This window comes from Bombyx mandarina, chromosome 04 (assembly GCF_030267445.1).
Source record: "Bombyx mandarina strain Sakado chromosome 04, ASM3026744v2".
Classification (NCBI taxonomy): domain Eukaryota; kingdom Metazoa; phylum Arthropoda; class Insecta; order Lepidoptera; family Bombycidae; genus Bombyx; species Bombyx mandarina.
In genome coordinates, this window is record NC_143211.1 from 3,455,312 (window position 1) to 3,478,587 (window position 23,276).

The following is a 23,276-nucleotide window of genomic DNA, read 5'->3' on the forward strand; positions in this document are numbered from 1 at the left end:
TTGAGTGTCACGCCGCTTTTTCAAAGTAGCGTTCCGACGCATCCTTTACGAACTTACATATCGGTTCGACTTAAAATTAGAACCGATACGTAAGTATGAAACCGTCATGCCTAACGCACCACGGTGCTCCAATGGCTATCCTGCAAAAATGAGATTGGATGACTTGAAGAGAGTTTATGTGCATACGGGCCGCATGAAGGAACTCTTCACTTCCATAGATCATGACAGAACTCAATCTTAGATACCAAAGCTATAGCGGGATTCAGATCAATATTCAATTGTGATGATTCAGACTTTGAGTTCAACTACACCTATTGCCTATTAAAAAAAAGCATACAGTACACATTTTTCCATTTATATCCATAGAACAGCAACGCGTACTTTATAACCTTCATACAGTTCGATTCACTTAACGATAATGGCGCGGCCCGATAGATGCACGCATAAAATCGCCACTTATAAATAACACTAATAAAAGTATCTACGTAAGTACGTCTGATTTTAAAAGTAGATAGAATTTACGATTTAGCATTCATAGACAAATTTAGATAGAGAAATACGTACATGCTCTGTATTAAACTGTTGCTAAATGAATCGGGCTATAAATAAAGATCGTGTTCTTGTATTGTAGCCGAGGCCTAAATAAAAATGGTTAACGAATCCCATACAGATAATAAATATAAAGATCGAAGAATCGAATGAATATGTTAGAGGAAGTCTGAAAGTGGCACCTATGACAGAGAAGTTTAGAAGTCCGCGTTCGGGATGGTATGGTCATGTGATGAGACGAAATGAAAATGAGATTGATAAAAGAGTCTTAACTATGAATGTGGAAGGATATAGAGGAAGAGGTAGACATAAGAAGAAATTGATGGATTGCGCGAAAGACGATATGTGTAAGAGGGGAATGTGCGAAGAAATGGTATATGATAGAGGAGTACGGAAGGAGAAAACATGTTGCGCGACCCCAGGTGAGTGGAAAAAGGGCAGGAGAATGGAAGATCTTGGGTGCCTAGAATATATAAAAGTAATACATAGGTAAATACTACACGAATTAAGATTTAAAAATAAGAACGAACTACCTCTTTAAGAATTCTATAAATAGCATAAATGTTGTGAGAATAATAAAATAATGAAAAGTGCATCATGTACTAAACATTACAATGCACACACAAATCAAAAATATCGGAAACTTAACCGTCAGCTGCCAAAGTAAAAACAACAGAAATGTCAAATCTTACTGTCTACATACCTACTCGAGGGGCTATCTCAAAGCTATTTCAAGCTATAATCAAACGAAAATAAACTTTCGTTCTTTAATTATGATCGTTTTAAATTGCCGACCGCAGGCCAATGCTTATCTGCGACCGTTGGGTTTAATTACCTTTGGGAAGTGTTTTGATTTGATTTTATTATATTTTGTTCACCGTAACCAATAAAACTTTCCTGATATTAAGTCAAATACTCCATAAAAAGGGAATATGCATTATTTATCAGTTAATACATTCATTTTTTTTATATTCTAGGTTAACAGGAAATACTCTATAGGTTTTGGATATGATGAGTGGACAAAATATGTCTATATCTTTTAATTGCTTTAAGTCAACAAAACTTGGTTTTTTATGGCTTCCTTCCGCCGTATGCCTTTCTGCTTCATCTTAATACCTCTACAAAATCCTAAGAAAAATGCTATTAGGTCTCTGAGAGACAGACAAACGGTACAAGAATTAGTATTATGTAAAATCGTTTTCTTTTTACTTCTGAGGTCCGGAACCTTAAAATCATATTTGGAGCAAATGAAACAACATAACAACACAGTACCTTCATTATAAATGTTTACAATTTTTAAATACAAAAGAAACGAAAGGTTTTAAATTAAGACATTATTTATTAGTTTATAACTAGATCGCTTCCAAAAGATATGGTATCCCGATAATTCATACGTTCCGTTTTAGATCAAAGTCGATCTAAAAATATGTGAAACAAATTCTCGAGCAGTATCTATTACGAGTAAATAATACATTATTATTCAGTACACGAGTTTCTTTAAAAGAATTCGTAGTATTCGCTCTAGAAACGACAGTTCTGAGACCGCTATGCGTGAACAAAACATACGGATGCTTATATTGAATAAAATCGCAGTCGGATTTGTTCGTAAAATTGTTAACCAATAACTGCACTATCATTGTAAAATTTGAGTGAAAGCATTTCTTTTTATTTTGCAATATCTATGGTTTTGATTCGTTGCGTAAACAAATAAGGGTTGGGTTTCGGCCCTCTACCCGAAATAAAAGAAAAAAATGGTTCGTTAAAACTTCATTTTTCAATACAAAACAAGTTCATACTTCAGTGAACAAAAGCCACTCTTTCACTGACAGACGTCATTTTTGACAAATGTCACGACTGACAGATCCACAACTTAGAATTATTGTGTTTAGCTTGTTTATTTTTAAACTTGAATATTTAACATTCCGCGTTAATGAGAATCGGTGACTTATGAGACACGTGTCCGCTTTGACCTCACTATGCAGCTGTCAAAAATACAATTTTATGGTTATCTTCGTTGCGCCACTACGTAGTTAGTGAGTATTACATTTTTTAACTGCTTATTTTCTATCGTAAATATAAATTTGAGTGAAATATTTTGAGGATTACTGGTGGTAGGACCTCTTGTGAGTCCGCACAGGTAGGTACCACCACCTTGCCTATTTCTACCGTGAAGCAGTTATGTTGTAACTATATTGAGACCACGGAATAGATAAATAATTAGAACTTATATCTCGAGGTGGGTGGCGCATTTGCGTTGTGGGTGTCTCCTGTAACGGGCTCCAGTAACTACTTAACACCAGGTGGGCTGTGAGCTCGTCCACCCATCTAAGCAATAAAAAAAGCATACATACTAATTTCGAACTTGTAGTAAAACAATTTTTGCAGTCAAGCGCAACCGATTTTTACTTATGAGCTGGGTAACATTTTCGTGAGTACATTTTAAATTGCGCTAAACCGTTCTGATAGTAATGGATAATAATGCAGGACTAAGAAGGAGGAGGCGCGAAATTTGAAAACATATAGCGATCTTTCTTTCGAAGCCCATGATCCACTTTCTTGTGTGGATTTGTGCCAATAACCGTTGCGCTTATCAATGTACTTGCTACTTATTTAAGTACAAATTTGTAAATGAAAATATTTAAATCTAAAGTTATAGTTTCACTTCTGCTTATCTCAACCAGCTCTAAAATTTCATTGTAATTACTAACAAAAGCTAACAAGCCTTGTTTTCTTTTGATTGACATTTTCTTATAAGCACATATCGAGGGGTGAAGGTTATTTGGTTTGAGCGATATTTCGGTTAATACGCGACATTTATCTTGGTTTTTTTTTATTGCCTTTGTAGGCAGACGGGCATGCGGCCCACCTGATGGTGAGTGGTTACCGTCGCCCATGGACTTCAGCAATGCCAGGGGCAGAGCCAAGCCGCTGCCTACCGCTTAATACTCTCCACAAGCCTCGTTTGAAGAAGGACATGTCATAGCGCTCGGGAAACACCGTGGAGGGGAGCTCATTCCATAGCCGGATGGTACGTGGCAAAAAAGACCTCTGGAAACGCACTATGGATGACCGCAGTGGCTCCAGTTAGTATGGATGAACTCTACTCCGATGGCGGGCGGCGCGATGGTAAATATTAGTAATATAAAGTGGTGATGGTAATTAAAGTCCCGTTTATTTGTTATTAGTATCAACAATTCGATGTTTTAATTGAACTTCAATGATGTATACCACATTCAAATAGCTGAACAATTTTTTTTCCAAATTTTAAACTTTCAGCGATCGTATTGAATCTCTAAACAATACGGGCACCTAAAACTATACGTACAAACGTAAAAATAAATACAGAAACGCAAAAATCAAACAAAGACAAACGTAAACAAAAGATGTTACATTCACAAAAATTTTAAAACTTAGATTTTCCAAAAACCTTTTAAATAAATAATAGTTTAAAAAAACTAATAAAACACGCTTTTATAGAAAATCCAACTAAAAAATAGAAAATAAATTTTAATAAATTTGAATTAAAAATAGTGAAGAAAATAAATTTTTATTGTAAAAAAGCGTGGTGCTCTTTTCAGAATATTATCAAAATAACCCTTCTACTCATATCTGTTCATAAAATATTTATAACTACTGATACCAACCATGCAAAAAAAACAACAGGTACTTATACCTGCTATAATACCTCACGCATTTTTGAAATAAAAAGCTGAACTATTTATCCAGATGTTTCAAAAATATAACTCTCCCGGAATTAACCAAAAACTATTTAGGCCACACTCGACATAATTTACGACGTAACAATGTATGTACTCTTTGAAAAAAATGCTAATATAGATTGGTGAACTTTTAACAACAAATCGCTATTTCCCAAAAGCCATTTGTTGGATAAAAACTAATAATTCCTTATATTTATACTGGACTCCTTTGACATTGCAATCATTCTGTTTGTCCCTAAGCTTCTTTTGGTTGGGACACTAGGTCATGACAAAGCGTGACAAAATAGACCACTATTTTTAACAATATCCCTTAACTATGGCCCAAATCAGAGAAACAATGCAGCCGGCGCGTCACTATTATGTTAAATATGTATGTACGTCATTTTTAAAGACACCGTATCTATATATTAATACGTGAAGCAAAAACTTTGTATCCCTTTTTACGAAAATTGCGTGGATGGAAGAGTATGAAATTTCTCATACTTATAGAGAATGAGTGCGGGATGTTAATATTTTTTTAAATTATGCTTTCTAAAATACTAATAATACTACTAAAAATACTAATAATTCAATAAAAAAACATTACACAGACTACCATGTATTTGACTTACACACACACATGTATACTATTTGTTTATTGTCAAACTTTTCATATTGCATAAAGTCTGTGATCAAATTGAGAACAGATTGAATATGACTTTTTGGCGGGAACACGAGAAGTAAAGTCGTGTGATTTGTTTTATTTTGTCTATTTAATGTTTCTTCAGGTTTAAATGTGTAATAATGGTGGTTTATTAACCGTTTGATAACTGTGAAAGTGCACTAAGTAACTTTTCGGGATCCTCCAAAAAGTCCACTGAAAAAATCTCAGTAAACGACCATCATTTTACTGAGATTATATGTCATCTCATATCATCTCATCTCATTTCATTTAATTTCATCCCAGTTGATTAATGTCTCAAATTAATCATCTTCAATTCATTTCATTTCACTCCATACATTATTCATAAAAATAAGAATATGAATTAAAATAAGACATGACTTAAAGGTCTTAGTTACCAGGTCATAAAACCACTTAAAAAAAGATTGAATATTGTTTTGACGTTAATAATATTTGTGTATAGTGTAGTCTTGGCGAAATCTGTGATTAATAGTGTTTGACAATAGAATTATAATAATGGTCAAACTTATAATTTCAATTAATTATAGTCGAATTTGGACTAACAAAGGACCACTAGCAGTATTAAAAGAGCAGTTTTTAAATTGATGTTAAAAATTTACCCACCAATTAAAACGTGTCATAAGAGCCCATTTATTATCGAAATAGCGTGCTAACCAAACATAAATAATTCAATTACCTTTATTTACCATTTAAACGAAACTTGCTTTGATGTTAATTAAATTATTACGTTTTATTTTTATGACATATGTTAATAGGTGTTGTAAGTTTTTATTATAACTAGAGGTCCCGCAGTAGTCGAAATTCGACTATAATTAATTGGAATTGTAAGTTTGTACACTATTATGATTGTATTTTATACTTCTATAATCACAAATTTCGCCAAGACTACACTATAAAAAAATATTAATAAAGACAAATAATATTTAATCTATTCTCAATTTGACAACAGACGTCAAGAACAAAAGTTTGACAATAAATAGTATGCATACGTGTGTGCGTCAAATACATGGTATGTAGTGTGTGTAATGTATTCTTTATTGATTTAATGTATCTTTTATGCATTATTTTTAAAAAATATTAGCATTGTGCACATCTTCTCTATATTCTTTATAAGTGTGGAAAATTTCATACTCCTCCGTCCGCGCAATCTTCGTAAAAAGGGATACAAAGTTTTTGCTTCACGTATTAATATATAGATACAGATATTAATCTGGATTTCCCTGTTCACATTCAAACATTTTTAACACATATAATTTTGTTGAGACTTGTAGAAAAATTAATATCTTAACTATAGGTTATAACTATAGGTATCATTTTTTTCGTACCTATGCCGATAGCCTTGAGAGCCTATATCAGCTTGTCCTTGACGTGTGACAGGTGAGCTCACGGGGCTTAAACCAGGTTTGTTGCTAACACTAGCCCTAGCAAGAGCAGTGCTTCACAGAATCTACCACCGATTCGGAAACGCGACTCACTGAGAAGATCCGGCGAGAAACTCAGTGGGCTACTATAGGTTTCAGCAGTCGCTCAACACCAGTTGGCCATCAGCAGAAAACTTAGCTTTTCCAAAAACTAAGCTTTTCCAAACCCGCGAAAAATTTAGTTTACGTAATTACTATACAATTTTTTTTTATTGCTTAGTTGAATGGACGAGTTCACAGCCCACCTGGTGTTAAGTGGTTACTGGAGCCCATAGACATCTACAACGTAAATGCGCCACCCACCTCGAGATATAGGTTCTAAGGTCTCAGTATAGTTACAACGGCTACCCCACCCTTCGAACCGAAACGCATTACTGCTTCACTGCGGAAATAGGCGGGGTGGTGGTACCTACCCGTGCGGACTCACAAGAGGTCCTACCACCAGTGATTACGCAAATTATAATTTTGCGGGTTTGGTTTTTATTACACGATGCTATTCCTTCACCGTGGAAGTCAATCGTGAACATTTGTTGAGTACGTATTTCATTAGAAAAATTGGTACCCGCCTGCGGGATTCGAACACCGGTGCATCGCTACATACGAATGCACCGGACGTCTTATCCTTTAGGCCACGACGACTTCCAAATTTCTAAACTATAGACCATAGAAGACCTTAGACATATACATATTAGACGTCTTAAGATGGGTGGCATTATTCACATTGTAATGTGTATGGCTTTTATGACAACCACGAAATACCAAAAGGGCGTTTTCATTGTATTTATTGCTAATATGGGTGGATAAACTCACGGTCCACCTGATGTTAAGTAGTCATCAGAGCGTCAACAACATCAATACCGCGACCCACCTTGAGTCAAGAGTCCTAAGTCTCAGTTTTCAGTACAACGGCTGCCCAGCCCTTCAAATCAAAACCCACTACTGCTTCATGGTAGATATATGGTGGTGGTACCTACCCGTACGGGCCTAAAAGACGCTCTATAACCAGCGAAATGTTCAGCCGCTAACGCAAAAAAGCACTTAAGAATTTTGTATTAAATTTAAAATTACTCTGCACGATAATAACATTCACGCAAGATTAACCTTATGAAGCAATTTGTTTTATTTTTACATCAAGAGCTTAGTAAACCATTCAGTTGCTACCGTATGCCGATGGGTCCCTAGAGATATGTATTGACGACCAGCTCACGTGTGTACACCGCGTTAATGATACGTTCCTGTGGGAAAGGTTAAAATTGTCGTTTTGTATGGATAGGTTGTTGTTAGTTTATTGTCGAAAAATCGGTTGGCTTCTGAGACACGCAGTTAACCTTGTTCTTTCTTATGGTTCTATGTGAGATGAATCTTAAGTTATTGGGAGCTGGAAAAAATAATTATGTCTCTTGCTTTCTACTACTCATCTCCAAACTGCACCCGCATGAATACTTTAATATAGTTTGGAGCTAAGATCCTATAGACATCTTTTCTGGATAACCATTTTTCATGGTGTTCATTCCTGTCGCTACTAGACAATCAAGCTTACAAAGTTTTTTTTATGGTTAGATGGACGAGCTCATGGCCCAACTGGTGTTAAGTGGTTACTAAAGGCCACAGACAATAACAATGTTAATGACGCCACCCACCTTGAGACATGAGTTCTCAGTTTCACAGTGTTAAATACGCGATAGACTGAATCAGGTTCGTGCAGAATTAGCAGGTTGCGTTGGCAATCAAGTTCAGGTTATCCGGCAGTGAGAAACTCTTTAGTGCCTCTTAAGCCGGAGGCGTTACTCCATTTCATAATGAATGTGATTCAGCTCTTAACTCTGTTTCATTAGAGCTCATTTTTGTGAATTCACCAGCCTTCTCATTTCCTTCGACGCGGACAGGCTGTACCCAGACTATATTGACTCTGATATCGACTTAGTTTATTAAAGTTTTGATGTGTACTCTAGCGTTCATGCGGAGGGAATCTTATAGGAACCCAGTTGAGCCGACCATCGCTAACAATGAATGTGGACGTTTTTTTTTTTTGCTCAGGAGGAAAGTGTATATATCAGCAGGAAAGTCTATGGCATATTTAAAGACCTGTCAAGAGCGTGTGTTCTTCGACTTGGGACTTTACTTAACATCTTAAATCTAAAAAAAAGTATTAAAAAACAGCGAATCGAAAGACTTAAATGAAGACTGTGGGTTGAACACTTTTTCCAAAAATAAAAAGATACATTTTGAGTGGTCCTAATTTTTTTTATTTATTTAAGTACTCAACGAAGCAACGAAATGTACAAATCACATAGCAAAGTTTTAATAAAACTTTCGCGAATAGTTGGTCAATTCAGAAAATGAGTTCATCTAAACTGAACATCTAAGCTTCAGTTTTATTTGTTATTTATTTTTTAACTCAAAAATAGATCTGAAACGTAAAACGTCTCAGCTATTTCGTGTATGCCGTAACAGGAGGACAGAAGCGACGAACGCCTTCTTGATTTACATCGAAAACACTTAAACACGCCATAAACATTTGTTAACAATCCGTGCCATAATCCATAGTCTATATTCGTGGATGACACAGTTTTTTCTGAACTATACTCTATGTTCCGATGTCTGAAGCGACTCCTGAAATAGTTCCACTTCGATAAAGCGGCACGACACGAGAAGCCTCTCATCGTGGCCACCGGTGACTACATTCCCGATCCTACGGACAGAACGGAAAGCAGTCGACGTCGCCCCAAACAAGTCAATTCGGATCCTCCCGATTCACTAACGGTGCTTTTAGGTACCTTAAGCAACGGTCATCGTTCTCGTCGAACCCGTCGCTTGCAACGAAAGGGCTCGACGAGTAAATTAACCCTCAGACACAGCCCACTGAGTTTCTCGCCGGTTCATCTCAGTGGGTCGCGTTAGCGGTCCGGTGATAGATTCTGTGAAGCACGGCTCTTGCTAGGGTTCGTGTTAGCAACGTCGTCAGGTTGGAGCCCCGTGAGCTCACCTACTAGTTAAGGTTACGCTGAAATAGCCTCTTAAGGCTCTCAGCTTAGGTAGGAAAAAAAAAAACGGTTTCTGTAAAGTCGGTTTACGGACGATAGTTGAACGTGACAACGTCATAAGAAAATTCTGATGGAATGGTTTCATTTTTCAAAATAAAATTTTAATTTTATATGTTTGATAGATATTTTGTATGGACAATTGACACCACATTCACTTTTCACTGAACTTCATACTTGACGAAAACATGTAAATATATTATTGTATAGCAGCTGTCCACGCGGATGCATCGCTCACTCAAGTAGGAGAGAGACAGATGTCGAACGCTGCCGAACTCGGAGGCCGATTGTGCCTCTTTGTCGCTTGTTGCGCGCTCTCGCTTGCACTTCAAGCCTTAAATGGAACGCCTCAATGAGTCATGTTTTTTCGTGCGTGCAGCCGGCTCCGTCGAATTATAAGACGTTGTCACGTCAGAAAGAAATAGCTTTAGAAGTACTCACCTGTAACTAAACGGCGATCTGAGATTCACGGATGCGTTTCTGAACGACGCGCGTCGCAGTTTGTCGCCTTCACGCCAACTGGCGTAGCTCCGACGGAACGAAACCGCATCGCAATTATCACTATCGTTCACGAACTCGTCAGATACGTCGACGGTGTCATTAAATAACAGCAGACTATCGTCCCAGAGAGACGTATCGTTAAATTCGAGGGTAGCATTCGCGAGCCTGTGAGGTCTTGTAATGTTCGTCTGCTCGTACACTCCGTTGTGCTGTGGGCTAATGTACACGTGCACTTGGTCCAGCTCGGAGTCGTTTTCGGTTCTGATAACGAGTCTCTCCCGGGTCGTGTTGGGCCAGCCGTAGTCTTCCATGGCGGTGTAGTAGGCCTCGAGGATGGCGATGTGCGAGTCTAGCTCGCGGCACGTCAGCCGGAAGCCAAAATCTTGACATTGCTGCTCCTCCACGATCTCTGTAACACGTGAATTTGTTTAGTTTTAAAATACACTTACTGGTGGTAGGACCTCTGATGAGTCCGCACGGGTAGGTACCACCACCCCGCCTGTTTCTGCCGTGAAGCAGTAATGCGTTTCGGTTTGAAACTTATATCTTAAGCTAGGTGGCGCATTTCCGTTGTAGATGTCTATGGACTCCAGTAACCACTTAACACCAAGTGGGCTGTGAGCTCGTCCACACATCCAAGCAATAAAAAAAAGAAAAAAAAACTTTTAGCGGTAGGTAGCGGCTTGGCTCTGCCCCTGGCATTGCTGACGTCCATGAGCGACGGTAACCACTTACCATCAGGTGGATTGGATGCTCGTCTGCCTACTACGGCAATAAAAAAAATACACTTTTTTTTTCATTAGCCCAATTTATTTACGCACGGCCTATCAAAGTGTCGTTGTTTTATCACCATCTTGCCAATGACTGTCGCGTATGACGCTAAAGCCGTTTTTACAATGCGCTTGAATTTTCTATCTCACATTACCTAAACATTAATAGACTCCGGTAGCCGCTTAGAATCAGATCGCTCTAACTTATCCTGTAAAGAAATAACTTATTTCTTATTTCTTTCTGAAGGTCACGTGACCTTGCCACGTATTCCAACATATTCCATAAAAAAAACGTCAAATCCTTAAAAAATAATGCTAATCCATAGATATTCATGCTTCAAGGAAATTAAAATTAAGAGACTTTTTATTAGTTTTTCTAAGAAAAAGAAAAATTGTTATGTTCCTCTTGAAGATATACAAAATAAAATGAAAACTCTAAAACAATACAATCTCGCATCAAACTTGCACGAGCTTTTTAGAGACGAAACTTGGGATACGAAATTTGTTTCAACCGAACAAACTTTATTTCTTTCTGAAAGCTTCTCCGCGTCGCGTTTCACGAACGAAAAAGTTTAAAGCTTTATTAGAGAGCTCGACTTAATTGAAGACCTTCATGATAAGTATTATTACTTTAGGTGTGACGCGATTATGTAATGATTTAAGTCGCCTACTGAACATAAGTGGATCCTCATTTTTCATCAAACCTTTTTTCTGTATTATTCGATATATGAATCGTCGGCAATCTGTGCATTTGGACAACAAAATTTTATTGATATGTCAATACAGATTTATTTGAATATAATCGTCTCCTTCAAAGAATACGGTTCAAAACCTGCATTAAATAAAGGTTAATAGTTAACCTGTTATTTATCTAAGATGTCGTTCCGAAGAGTTTTGTGACTGCCGATGGAACACAAAGTCAAAAATTCGTTTTTCTGATTTACCAATCATTGTCCAAAAGTCAGATTGCCGCCTTTGATAATAGTCGACTCATATATTTTTTTTACTTCTCTATCAAAGGAGTTTTCAATATACATACTTCAAAAATGTTTCTAGGTTATTTAATATGATGCTATTTTAAAACTGTATCGTTCATAATTGAATATACCATTGATATCTTAATAGGTTCGAGAAAAAGTATTTTCGCACCCCACGCTTTTTTTACAATAAAATCATTTTTTCTTACACTATTTTTAATACTAAATTTATTAAAATTTATTTTCTATTTTTTAGTTGGATTTTCTATAAAAGCGTGTTTTTTTTTGTTTTTAAACTATTATTTATTAATAATTGATTTAAACATCCTTCAAACATGTAGGCCACAAACACTTAAAGTTTTTTGTTACGTTTCTGTTTCACAAAAACCGATGTTTTCTTTTTGTAGGAACAAGCATTTTTTCCAGCTCAACGAAATAAAATTAAAAATTAACCAGCTTAAGAAAGGCTTAGAAGAAATTATCAAAATAGTCACAATTAACTTAATCAAATTTTATGTGATGTTTTATATCATAATAATTCCATCATTTGTCCATTAATAACGGGATAGTAGGTAGGTATAGGAAACCCATAATAGGTAGGAGAAGGGACATGGCGGGATTTACACGTAAAATGCTCATTCTCATGTAGCCTGCATAATTCAACGCTCCTTCATTCTAACACGCCGGCCCTTGCCAGTAACGGAATTAGGACCAAATTAAATTGTATTGACCCCCTTATTTTTATGTAAAGTATTTCTTTCTAATCAGTTCCGTGATCTAGCTATTCACTTGGATTTTTGTGTTCTTTATTTATTTTTGTATTGTTTTTTGTGTAGCTTATCGATCGCGATTGCTAGATGAAGTTTCATTACGGATCCTCCCGATCCATTAACGATGCTTTTAGGTACGAAGGGCTCGACGAGCGAATTAACCCACAGACACAGCCCACTGAGTTTCTCGCCGGATCTTCTCCGTGGGTCGCGTTTCCGATCCGGTGGTATATTCTGCGAAGCACAGCACTGCTCTTGCTAGGGTCAGTGTTAGCAACACTCCGATTTGAGCCCCGTGAGCTCACCTACATGTTAGGGCGAAGCTGAAATAGCCTCTCAAGGCTATCAGCATAGGTAGAAAAAAAAAGCTAGATGAAGTATAAATCTATGAGGGATACACAGAGTACGTCAACATGCTTTTTAAAAAAAATATTGTATTATAAAAATAAATCGTGTTTTTAAACAGGGCCCTGAAAATGCGATACTTTAAGACAAATATTTTTTTGTATGGAAACTATCTACATCTTGTAGCGGATTCCCCTAAATTTATATGTCGTTAAAGTTAAGACATTTAGTTATTGTGTAACTAAACTCAGAAAATAAAAAAATAATAAATCATAAAAGTTTTTATTTGCTATAGAGAAATTGGTTAAATTTTATGAATTAGTGGTTTCTAAAAATTTACAAAGTCCTTCATTAAAAATAAAATATAGCATAGGTAATGTGTTACTGCCATCTACAGGAGCAATGAGAAAGTAATCGAAGCGAAGCCATCTAAGGGCCGATGCCCGTAAACATTTTTGTTGAGTGCTTGAGTTGCATAGATAACTATAGCCCACTGAGTTTCTCGCCGGAACTTCTCAATGGCACGCGTTTCCGATCCGGTGCTAGATTCTGCGAAACACTGCTCTTGCTAGGGCCATTGTTAGCAACACTTCGGTTTGAGCCCCGTGAGCTCACCTACACGTCAAGGAGAAGCTGAAATAGCCTCTCAAGTCTCAAGGCTATCAGCATAAGTAGGGAAAAAAATTAGTTTATGTGTATTATCTATGTTTTTAACTTCACATCTTTGTTTAAACTATTCCGCTTCATTTACAGATGACCGATGACAGAAATAGTACGTCGACCCCTAAAACATAAGCCCGTACTGTCTGCAAAAAACAAATCGTCTTTTCGCATTAAAAGTGTACAATTTCCAAAAATATTCGAAATTGAGTTAATATGCGGAATCATTTGGTATCACCATTATTTTTCTCATAAATACTTTCAAAAGAGTGTAGTTTAGTTTTAGTTTTTTTTTTTTTAGTTTACCTATGTTTTGACTGCTATTAACAAAATTAATACTTCATTTTATCTTACTTGTACAAAATAAAAAATAAATGTTGTAAAGATGATTAATATTAAAAATATCACATGTCAAACCATTAAAACACTTTCCTATAAAATTGGTAAGTTTTGAGATTATACAGTTTTAATGCGAGAACACGAAATATAAAAGATAAATATAAAAGTCACAAACAAGTGAGTAGGTGCTTTATATTTATCGTTTTCCGATTCCGTCCCTGTACGTTGCATAGTTAATGCGCGCGGCATTGTTACATTCGTTTGCGTTGCTTTTTCGGCTTCATTACGTAGTCGAAACGTGTTTGCGAACGTAAACTTCGTATAAAATTTTAATATAGAAATTTCATTCGTTTATTTATTAACGTTTAAACCAAATAAGCGTTTGTATTTAAAGAAGACACAAAATTGTGACAAACTTCAATATGCACAGTTCATTTATAGTAACATTGACGTTGGATTAAATGAAAAAAATGCAAATGTATGAATGACCGACGTTCTATGTGGTTAGGACTCAGGAATGAAACCGAAGTATAGGATAAAGGAATTTATTACCACTAATTTACTACCAGTAATTTATATATAAAATTCTCGTGTCACAATGTTAGTTACCATACTTCTCTGAAACGGTTTGACCGATTCTTATGAAATTTTATATGCATGTTCAGTAGGTCTGAGAATAGGTTACTATCTATTTTTCATACCCCTAAGTGATAAGGGCTGTCCACCCCTTGCATTATTTTTTAATTTTTTGGAATTTTTTTGTTTGTTTTTTATGTTTTTTTTTCCTACCTCAGTTGATAGCCTTGAGAGGCTATACCAGCGGAACCTTAACTAGTAGGTGAGCTCACGGGGCTCAAACCTGACGACGTTGCTAACACGAACCCTAGCAAGAGCCGTGCTTCGCAGAATCTACCACCGGATCGGAAACGCGACCCACTGAGAAGATCTGGCGAGAAACTCCCTTTATGATCCCCTTTTTCCCCCTATTTCCCTATTCCCTATTTCCCCCCTTTATGATCATACAATAATTCTTGGTGATTTTAACACCTGCCTTCTGAAATCTGACAGCCGTGCTGAGAAACTTCGTGCGGTAGTTACTTCTCTCAACTTAAATATCCTCCCTCTTGCAGCTACACACCGTGCACCTCAATATCAAGACCACTCCCTTCTGGATTTAATTATTGTTTCTGAATCCAACATGGTTGCTACGCACGGACAACTATCGGCTCCTTTTTCTTCCTTAATTTATCTCTCCTATAAGATTCGTCCTCCTAAGCCCAAACCCAAATACCTTTTCCTTCGTAGCTTCAAGGGTATAGGCATGGAGCGATTGCGGGCTGACGCGAGGAATGTTGACTGGTCGACTGTCTTCGGCTCTGACACAGTTGATGACATGGTTCTTTCTTTCAATAAAAATATCTCGCTTCTTTATGATAACCATGCTCCCATCAGACGTGTCAGAGTTAAACAGTTACCCTTGCCTTGGTTATCCGACTCAATTAAGCGGATGATGGCCAGAAGAGATAAGGCTAAACGCAGATACAAAAAGCTCCCAACGGAAGACAATCTTATAACTTACAAGAAACTTCGTAATCGTTGCAATCGGATGTGTAGAGATGCCAAAAGACGCCATATTCATAGCTCCCTAGAAGGTCTGAACACATGCCAAATCTGGAAATTCCTTAATTCACTAGGCATTGGCAAACACTTAAAAGAAACTTCCTTTACTATTAACCTCGACGCTTTAAATAAGCATTTCTCTCAAGCTCCCATTATTCTTAATGACAGTACTAAGTCATCTACACTTTTACAACTTTCCAAAAGGCCTTTACCCATGTGCACTCCTTTTACTTTCACTCCGGTTACAGAGTGTGACGTTAAGAGATCCATCCTTTCTATTTCCACTAGGGCTGTGGGTGAGGATGGGATTCACCTTCAGATGATCCTCCTGCTTGTAGATGAGCTTATCCCTATCATTACATATATTCTTAACTTCTCTCTCTCAAAAGGCTCATTCCCAAGTAGCTGGAGAAAGGCTCATGTTCTCCCACTTCCTAAGGTCCCTAATCCTTCCTCTTTTTCTCAGTTTCGTCCAATCTCAATACTTCCCATTCTCTCTAAAGTCTTGGAGGGTTTAGTCCAAAGACAGCTCACTGTCTATCTTAATAAAAACAATCTCCTCAACTCTTTTCAGTCTGGTTTCCGCCAAGGCCACAGCACGGTCACTGCATTGCTCAAGGTCACCGACGACATTCGCCACGCGATTGATGTGGGGCAGCTAACCGTGTTGACCTTATTGGACTTCAGCAGTGCTTTTAACTCAGTAGACTTTGACATCCTTCTAAGTATCCTTGGATCTCTTAATGTATCTCCACTTGCTCTAACCTGGTTTGAATCTTATCTTCGGGGACGCTCGCAATGTGTCCGCTCTGATGATGCTACATCGAAATGGTGTGATTTAACTGTGGGTGTACCTCAAGGTGGCGTACTATCTCCTCTCCTTTTCTCTATTTTTATTAACGAAATCACTCAGGTGCTAACTTCTCACTACCATCTCTACGCTGACGATTTGCAGATTTATAGACATTTTAAAGCTGATGATGTTGCTCTAGCTATTGCTGAAATCAATGGAGATCTTGGTAGAATTAGTGCTTGGGCTAAATCTTTTGGACTTCTTGTGAATCCATCAAAATCACTGGTCATAGTAATTGGTAGTTCCTATAGGTACAATACGATTGACCACATTAATTTGCTCCCTGTGACGCTAGATGGAATTCCAATCGCTTATTCTAAAACAGCAAAAAACCTAGGTATCGTTCTTGATTGTCATCTCTCTTGGTCCAGTCAGATAAATTTAGTTAGCAGGAAAGTGCATTGCACGTTTCAGTCTCTCAAGCGTCTTCAGCGTTTCTTGCCCTTTGAAGCTAAAGTCACCCTGGCCCAATCCCTTATGCTTCCTCTCCTTGACTATGCGGATGTCTGTTTCCTCGACGCCGCGGAGGAGCTATGGAACAAACTGAAAAGGTTACAAAATGTATGCATACGCTTTATTTTTGGTTTACGCAAATATGATCATGTCTCGCAGTACAGATCACAACTTAATTGGTTGCCTATCCGACTTCGCCGTGATGTACATGTTTTATGTATGCTGTTCAACATCCTCAATAACCCAGCTGTTCCCCAGTACCTCCGTGAGCGCTTCGAGGACCAGATGCCCCGTGGTATACCCTGTCGTACAAGTAGATCCCTTCTCCTTAATTTTCCCCCTCACTCCTCCAGCCGCTACGGTGGTTCGTTCACTGTGCACTCTGTGCGTCTGTGGAACTCAGTTCCACACTCAATCCGTGCAAGTCCCTCACTTGAAGTTTTCAGGAAGGCATTAAAGGAGCATTATCTATCAATTTAGTATTATTTATATGTATTTATTTTATGTATTTCATTATATATGTACGTGTATGTATATATTTATGTGTGTAATTGTGTATGTATATAGTTTGATATATTATGTATTAGTGTTTATTTTTATTATTTTTATTGTTAATGTCTATAGTATAAATAATTAAATTAATTAGATTGTACTCATCTACCCACTCATGTAAAGCTTTCCTTCTTTGAGAACGGTTAGCTGGTAGATAACTCAATTATTGAGTTAAGCTCGCCATTTTTTATATCTTATAGCAATTACTGTATTATATTAACAGTGTGTACAAACAAAGAATAAAAACAAACAAAAAAAAAAAACTCAGTGGGCTGTGTCTGAGGGTAATTTTTTGTTATAATGAGGCATTATGTGGTTGAATGAGATTTTGTTTTTTATTTTTTTCTGCACTAGAAATTCCTTAGAAATCTTATATATGGCAAAACAACGTTTGCCGGATCAGCTAGTAAACTATAAAAATGGAGACAGAACTAATTAAATTACCATCGTGAATGTTAACTAAATCAAGGACAATTCTGTAGACGGCGAATGGCAATGTACACACGCGGTCACACACGGCAGTACTATCTGTCAGAGACATAGTTCCGTGCACCCATCGCAATAGGGACAGTACTAATAGTCAGACTTTTTTTAGCAGAATTAAAATAAACGCTATTTTGCACAATATTCAAATGTCTAATATTTTGCACAATATTCAAATGGATACTATAATAGTCGTCCACGTGACCACAAAAAATAAAATATTCGAAACGTTAGCGAAAATAAAAATACGCAACATTCAACCTTAAAGCAAATATTCATTATGTTTAATTTTCACTGACGAAAACCGAATAAAACACAAGATTATCTTGGCTTATATTTTATTCAGGTACCTATAACACACGAGAAAATCATAGCTTCTAAGTTCTCAACGTTTAATTCGAATTGGTGGACAAAATCGTTAATTGTTTTCAAACTTTCATCAATTAAAGCCTGCTCGAGTGTCTAGTTTCGAACTTACGCTCTTTTATAAGAAAGATACGCGCGATAAAGAACCGAAAGATTTGTTTCGATTCTAGGAGAATTAGCAACAGCAATTAGTCGACTATAATTAATTGAAATTTTAAGTTTGAACATTATTATGGTTGTATTGTCAAAGGCTATTTATACTTCTAATCACAGATTTTGCCAAGACTACATACACTGTAGTCAAATAATATTAAAGACAAACATTAATAATCTATTCTCAATTTGACCACAGACTTTAAACAATAACAAAAGCAATAACAAATATGTGTTGCGTAAAAATACATGCTAGTGTGTGTAATATATTTTTTTATTTTTTATGCACAATTAAAAAAATATTAACATTCTGCACTTCTTCTCTATATTCTTTATAAGTGTGGGAAAGTTTATAGTCCTCTGTCCACGCAATTTTCGTAAAAAGCGGTACAAAGTTTATGCTTCACGTATTAATTTAAAGATACCCATCTAGACTCCTGTGTGTTCTTCATCTAATACAATTGGAACTTCTCTATAGTAAGGTTTATGATGTGGAATCTACATGTGAACACCGTGCAGCACTAACACAGTGTAAACCGAAATGTTACGAAGCCCAAAGGAATTCTACAGCAACACTAGACTCTTTTCTACTCTCTCTACTACTACTACGACTACTTTATTCGCGGACATCAGCAATGTAAGGAGAGAGAGAGAGAGAGAATACACTTTATTGCTCACCAAAACACAATTTACATTCAAAAACAATAAAAAAAAGCAGATACATTTGTACAATAGGCGGTCTTATCGCTAAAAGCGAAGGAGCACAGTTGAACCGTTGAATCTCTTTTCCGGTCTCATTTGAAGAAGGATAGGTTATTGCGTTCGGGAATTACGATGAAGTTCTTTCCACAGACGAGTGGTATGAGGCAAAGTTGCTCTCTGGAAACACACCGTGGATAGTAGCCAGAATAAACTCTCTTTGATTCCACGCTTTGTTAAAAAATACTAGAGATGACCTATTTAATAAAAAACAAGACGAAAATGAAAATTGACACCATACGTCGCGCACACAAGTAAAAGTTGGAAAGAACGTTGACGCGTTCTTGAGACAGGCTATGACGTCACGACCCAAAATAGAATCGCGAAATTCTACTTTTATTTTGAAATGTTACAAACATTATAATATTCCTCTTTAGTTCATTCATTTCAAAGAATGGATTTGTTTATGAAAAGCAATTCAATACGCTTTTTAACAAATCAAAAAAAATATTCACCTATATATTGTGATTTCTACTAAAATATTTGATCATGTTGTTTTTTATTGATACAAATATCACAGATCGCTAGAATGTTCTCCTCGTCGATCGCTCATGCATCCAAAAGGCGCACTAATCCAATTTAACCGAGCGCGAACGCAAATGCGCACTGCATCATTCTACCCCACCGCCCCTCTCTTTCTAACACACATGAAATACATATAGTCATTTCACTCTCACATACACCCTATATTCGCGAGACAGATTAACAGTTGCCATGACAACCGTTCAAAACAACTCTGTTTAGATGCACCAGTAACTATTGATCCGCCAATCCTTTGATTTAGTTGGCGACTGGCCAGAATCGAGGAAAATTAAAGGTCAAGCAGAAGTGGCTTTATGACATCTACATATTGCAGATTTTTATTTATAAAGACTTTGTGACCTTGTGTTAAGGACGCTTTTAGATTGACTTAAAGGAATCTCTTAATTTTAGGTAGTGTTCGAAGCCCCTATGTTGCTCCTACTCATTATGAGATATTTGTAAGCAGCAAAGCGGTCCAATTACTTCAATAGTTTCAGGCAAACCCTTATAATGACACGAAATTAAATGCAATCAATGTGAACAGGCCAACTAACATAATAATCACTGTTGCAAATTTATGTTACGTTCTATACTACACAAACATTAAAGTTGAATATTTTTATTTTGTTGATAGTATTCTAGAACTTTACTGAATGTTTTTTTTCTAAAACGAAATGTTACGAAAATAAAAAAATACCCAAGTTCATTTATGACTTTTTTATTTACGTATTTGTATTTTTTTTCCTCATTGCAATAGAGACTTTCACAAATTATGTTTTTTGTTCAACCAAGTGAGCTATTTGCTTCAAACTGAAATGCATAGTATTATCAATAGTTCGCATTTTAATCACTTGTCGTTGCAATACACTTAAGTGACAGGAAATAAAATCCTACGTATGTACAGTGATTTCGTATTGCGTCTGCCAGGACTCCTGAGAACAATGAACGTCAACACAAGCTACTCACTTGTAGATACCTCAGGGAAGCTGTACGAATCAATTCTTTGTACAAATACGTCGAGGGTTCCACCCTCTTACACTCTAGTCTAGAGAAGGGACGATAGATCTGTTTCCATTATACATAAACAAATATTGAACCATGTCGTCGTCTCATTTTTTTATTACGTTTTTTCTAGTTTTTTTTTTATTGCCCTTGTAGGCAGATGAACATAAGGCCCACCTGAAGGTGAGTAATTACCGTAGCCCATGGACTTCAGCAATGCCAGAGGCAGAGCCAAGCCGCTGCCTGCCAACTGACATTTCCCATAATTTTCCTTGAAAAGAAAGAAGTCGACCAAGAAACGATGAATTAATAATTGTGAATAAGATTAGATCAGCACAATATTCATATACCGACGAATAGCAGCTTAGACTTTTTAGTGACAATGAAAAATTTTATATGTTCGAAACGTCCTAATTAACAAAATGAATATAGTAAACGCGAGCTTCAATCGTAAAAATAGTCTTCATTTTGTCTATGACTCGCAAAAAGGGAAGATTTTTTTGTTCTGATTCTCCTGGTCAGAGTTTCGCGCTAAATTATTAGCCAACATAATTTGCTAATATAATTTTGACAGACGAATATATTAGCACTTAATATTACGGTTATCGAGATATTTTTACCAAAAGACTACTGAATATATTACGTAAGGTTAAATGTAATATACTCGTAGTAATGTCGGATCGTCGGGGTCCGAGTGAACGCGCCTTTGACCCAGTGATGTTGCATGATAAGAATGGTTGCTTTGAAATTGCTTATTCATAACTTTTTTCTTTGAAAATTGGACGTGTCAGGAAACTCTTCAGCAAATAATGGATTATCCACTTCCTTCTTAATTAACGCTTTTTTTTCATTAATACACAGTCCCCGCAAGTTGCTATAACGAAAGTACAGTATGCTTCCTTTTATAGAATTAACAACAAAAAATACTATATGACAATCATGATCGTAAATTGCGAACAACAATAATTGTATCTTGCTAACTCACGCTGTACTCAAATACATATTTTTTATAATAAATAATTATGAGGGAATACACTGTTCAATGCGATACTGTTCTTTTGACAACAGAAACAACCTATCTTTTAAATTACATATTAATTACAACCCGTTAAATTATTGCATTTCAAAGTACAAGTCCAAATTTACGTCCCCCAGTTACAGACCCATGGGAGATCACTCGGGAGCCCCAGCGTTAAATATTTATTTTAACTGCCTGACCTAACACGGCCTCTGAATTGAAAGGATCATGCGTGAAAATACACGTGCTTTTTACATACATACATGTAAAGAAGTGAAATTTGTAGTGTGTATTGAAACAGACATACCGAATATCAGTGTGCTTAGTGCGAGTTTTTTAACTTCTCGATCGCGTAAAAATAACTCAAATTTGTATGGAGTTGGAACAGCGTCCCTGGCGGATGTGAAATCTCCATTATAATAACATGGACTTGACAGATTTCCTAATTTTCTGAGGACCTTTCACTTTATATTTCAGGTCACGTACGAAACAACGCTTAGGTATATAGAAATGGAAATTAAATTCAATAATTGGCAAGAAATAGGACCGGGAAATTCGTATGTACCTACGTGGAGCAGTTTGTTATTTTCTGTTTACCAAAATGATTACTGTAGGCCAGTCTTACAAACTTTGATTCCAGCTTTATTTTAGGAACGGTTTATTTTCAGTATCACCTAACCATAAATATGTTTAAATTTGATTAATACTTTACAGGTCTCTCGTTTACGTGATTAGGCGAGAATATTTTGACAAATTTAAATTAAAAAAATTAACTTGAAATTTAAGGTTAGAAATTTCAGAAAAAATTCACAAACGATAATGAATACTACATCAATAATATCTCGAATTAAAATACAAAATACGTATTCGTAAATTTACTTCGAATATTTTCCTATACAATCGTTCATCGTACCGCGTTCCTAACTTAAGTACGTGTCGTAAAAGCTAATGGTTGACCCATAAAAGTAAATGGTGATAATCGTTATCAAACGTTCTAGTACAAAATCGAAATGTGAAACGATTAATCAATCGTTACACCGCTGGCAACATTGCCTCGTGTACGGGCACTCTATCGCACCTCGACAACCCTATTCGCTACTGATAAATTGCCTGTCACCTTAAATTGTATTTACGTAAAATAAAACTGTTAAAATACTAAGACGCTGTAAAACAAAATTGATACAAAACGTATAGTTTTAAATAGATTTTTGAATATACGTAATTAAATTTAGTAAAACAATATAAAAAATTGTTGACAGTCAATGAATTAACTAGATAATTAGAATTACTAAAATGACTTTAAAAAAACGCATTAAAGAAATTACCCATTAAATTTTCAGTGACAAAGCCACAAATCTGTTTGTTATAAAAATAAAATTAATGTTGCATTAAGAATTAAAAACAGTTCATTGTAGTTAAATTACAGATTTCGATAACTTTAATAAACGCATTCACATTAATACGATCGCACCGTGAAATATAAGTAAATTAAGCGATTTTGAACTTTAAGTTAAAGCAATGTCATTTATTTCAAAGGTAGAAACAGTTTCTTGATCAAAAGATATTTGAAATGTTTTTGTTTACGTAATAGATAAATATTGTTTAAAAACAAAAATAATCAAGTCAAAAAATGTTATTAAATTATCATTGTTTCCAACCTGATGATCTTAGCCATGATCGATGCAAATACAAAATTATAATATACTTGTATTTGCATCGAT

The 23,276-nt window shown here is 36.1% G+C and overlaps 1 protein-coding gene and 1 long non-coding RNA gene across 2 annotated transcripts in view; both read right to left on the bottom strand.

The window, feature by feature from the left end:
- LOC149503077 (uncharacterized) overlaps nucleotides 1-23,276 on the bottom strand; it is a 193,578-nt gene that overhangs the window by 100,503 nt on the left and 69,799 nt on the right. The window lies entirely within an intron of this gene.
- The window catches only part of LOC114249128 (uncharacterized), a 132,266-nt gene that overhangs the window by 100,503 nt on the left and 8,487 nt on the right, over nucleotides 1-23,276 (bottom strand). Inside the window, exon 2 of the mRNA XM_028182600.2 lies at nucleotides 9,854-10,322. Coding sequence (XP_028038401.2) covers nucleotides 9,854-10,322 — 469 coding nt within the window. The remainder of the gene's footprint in view (nucleotides 1-9,853; nucleotides 10,323-23,276) is intronic.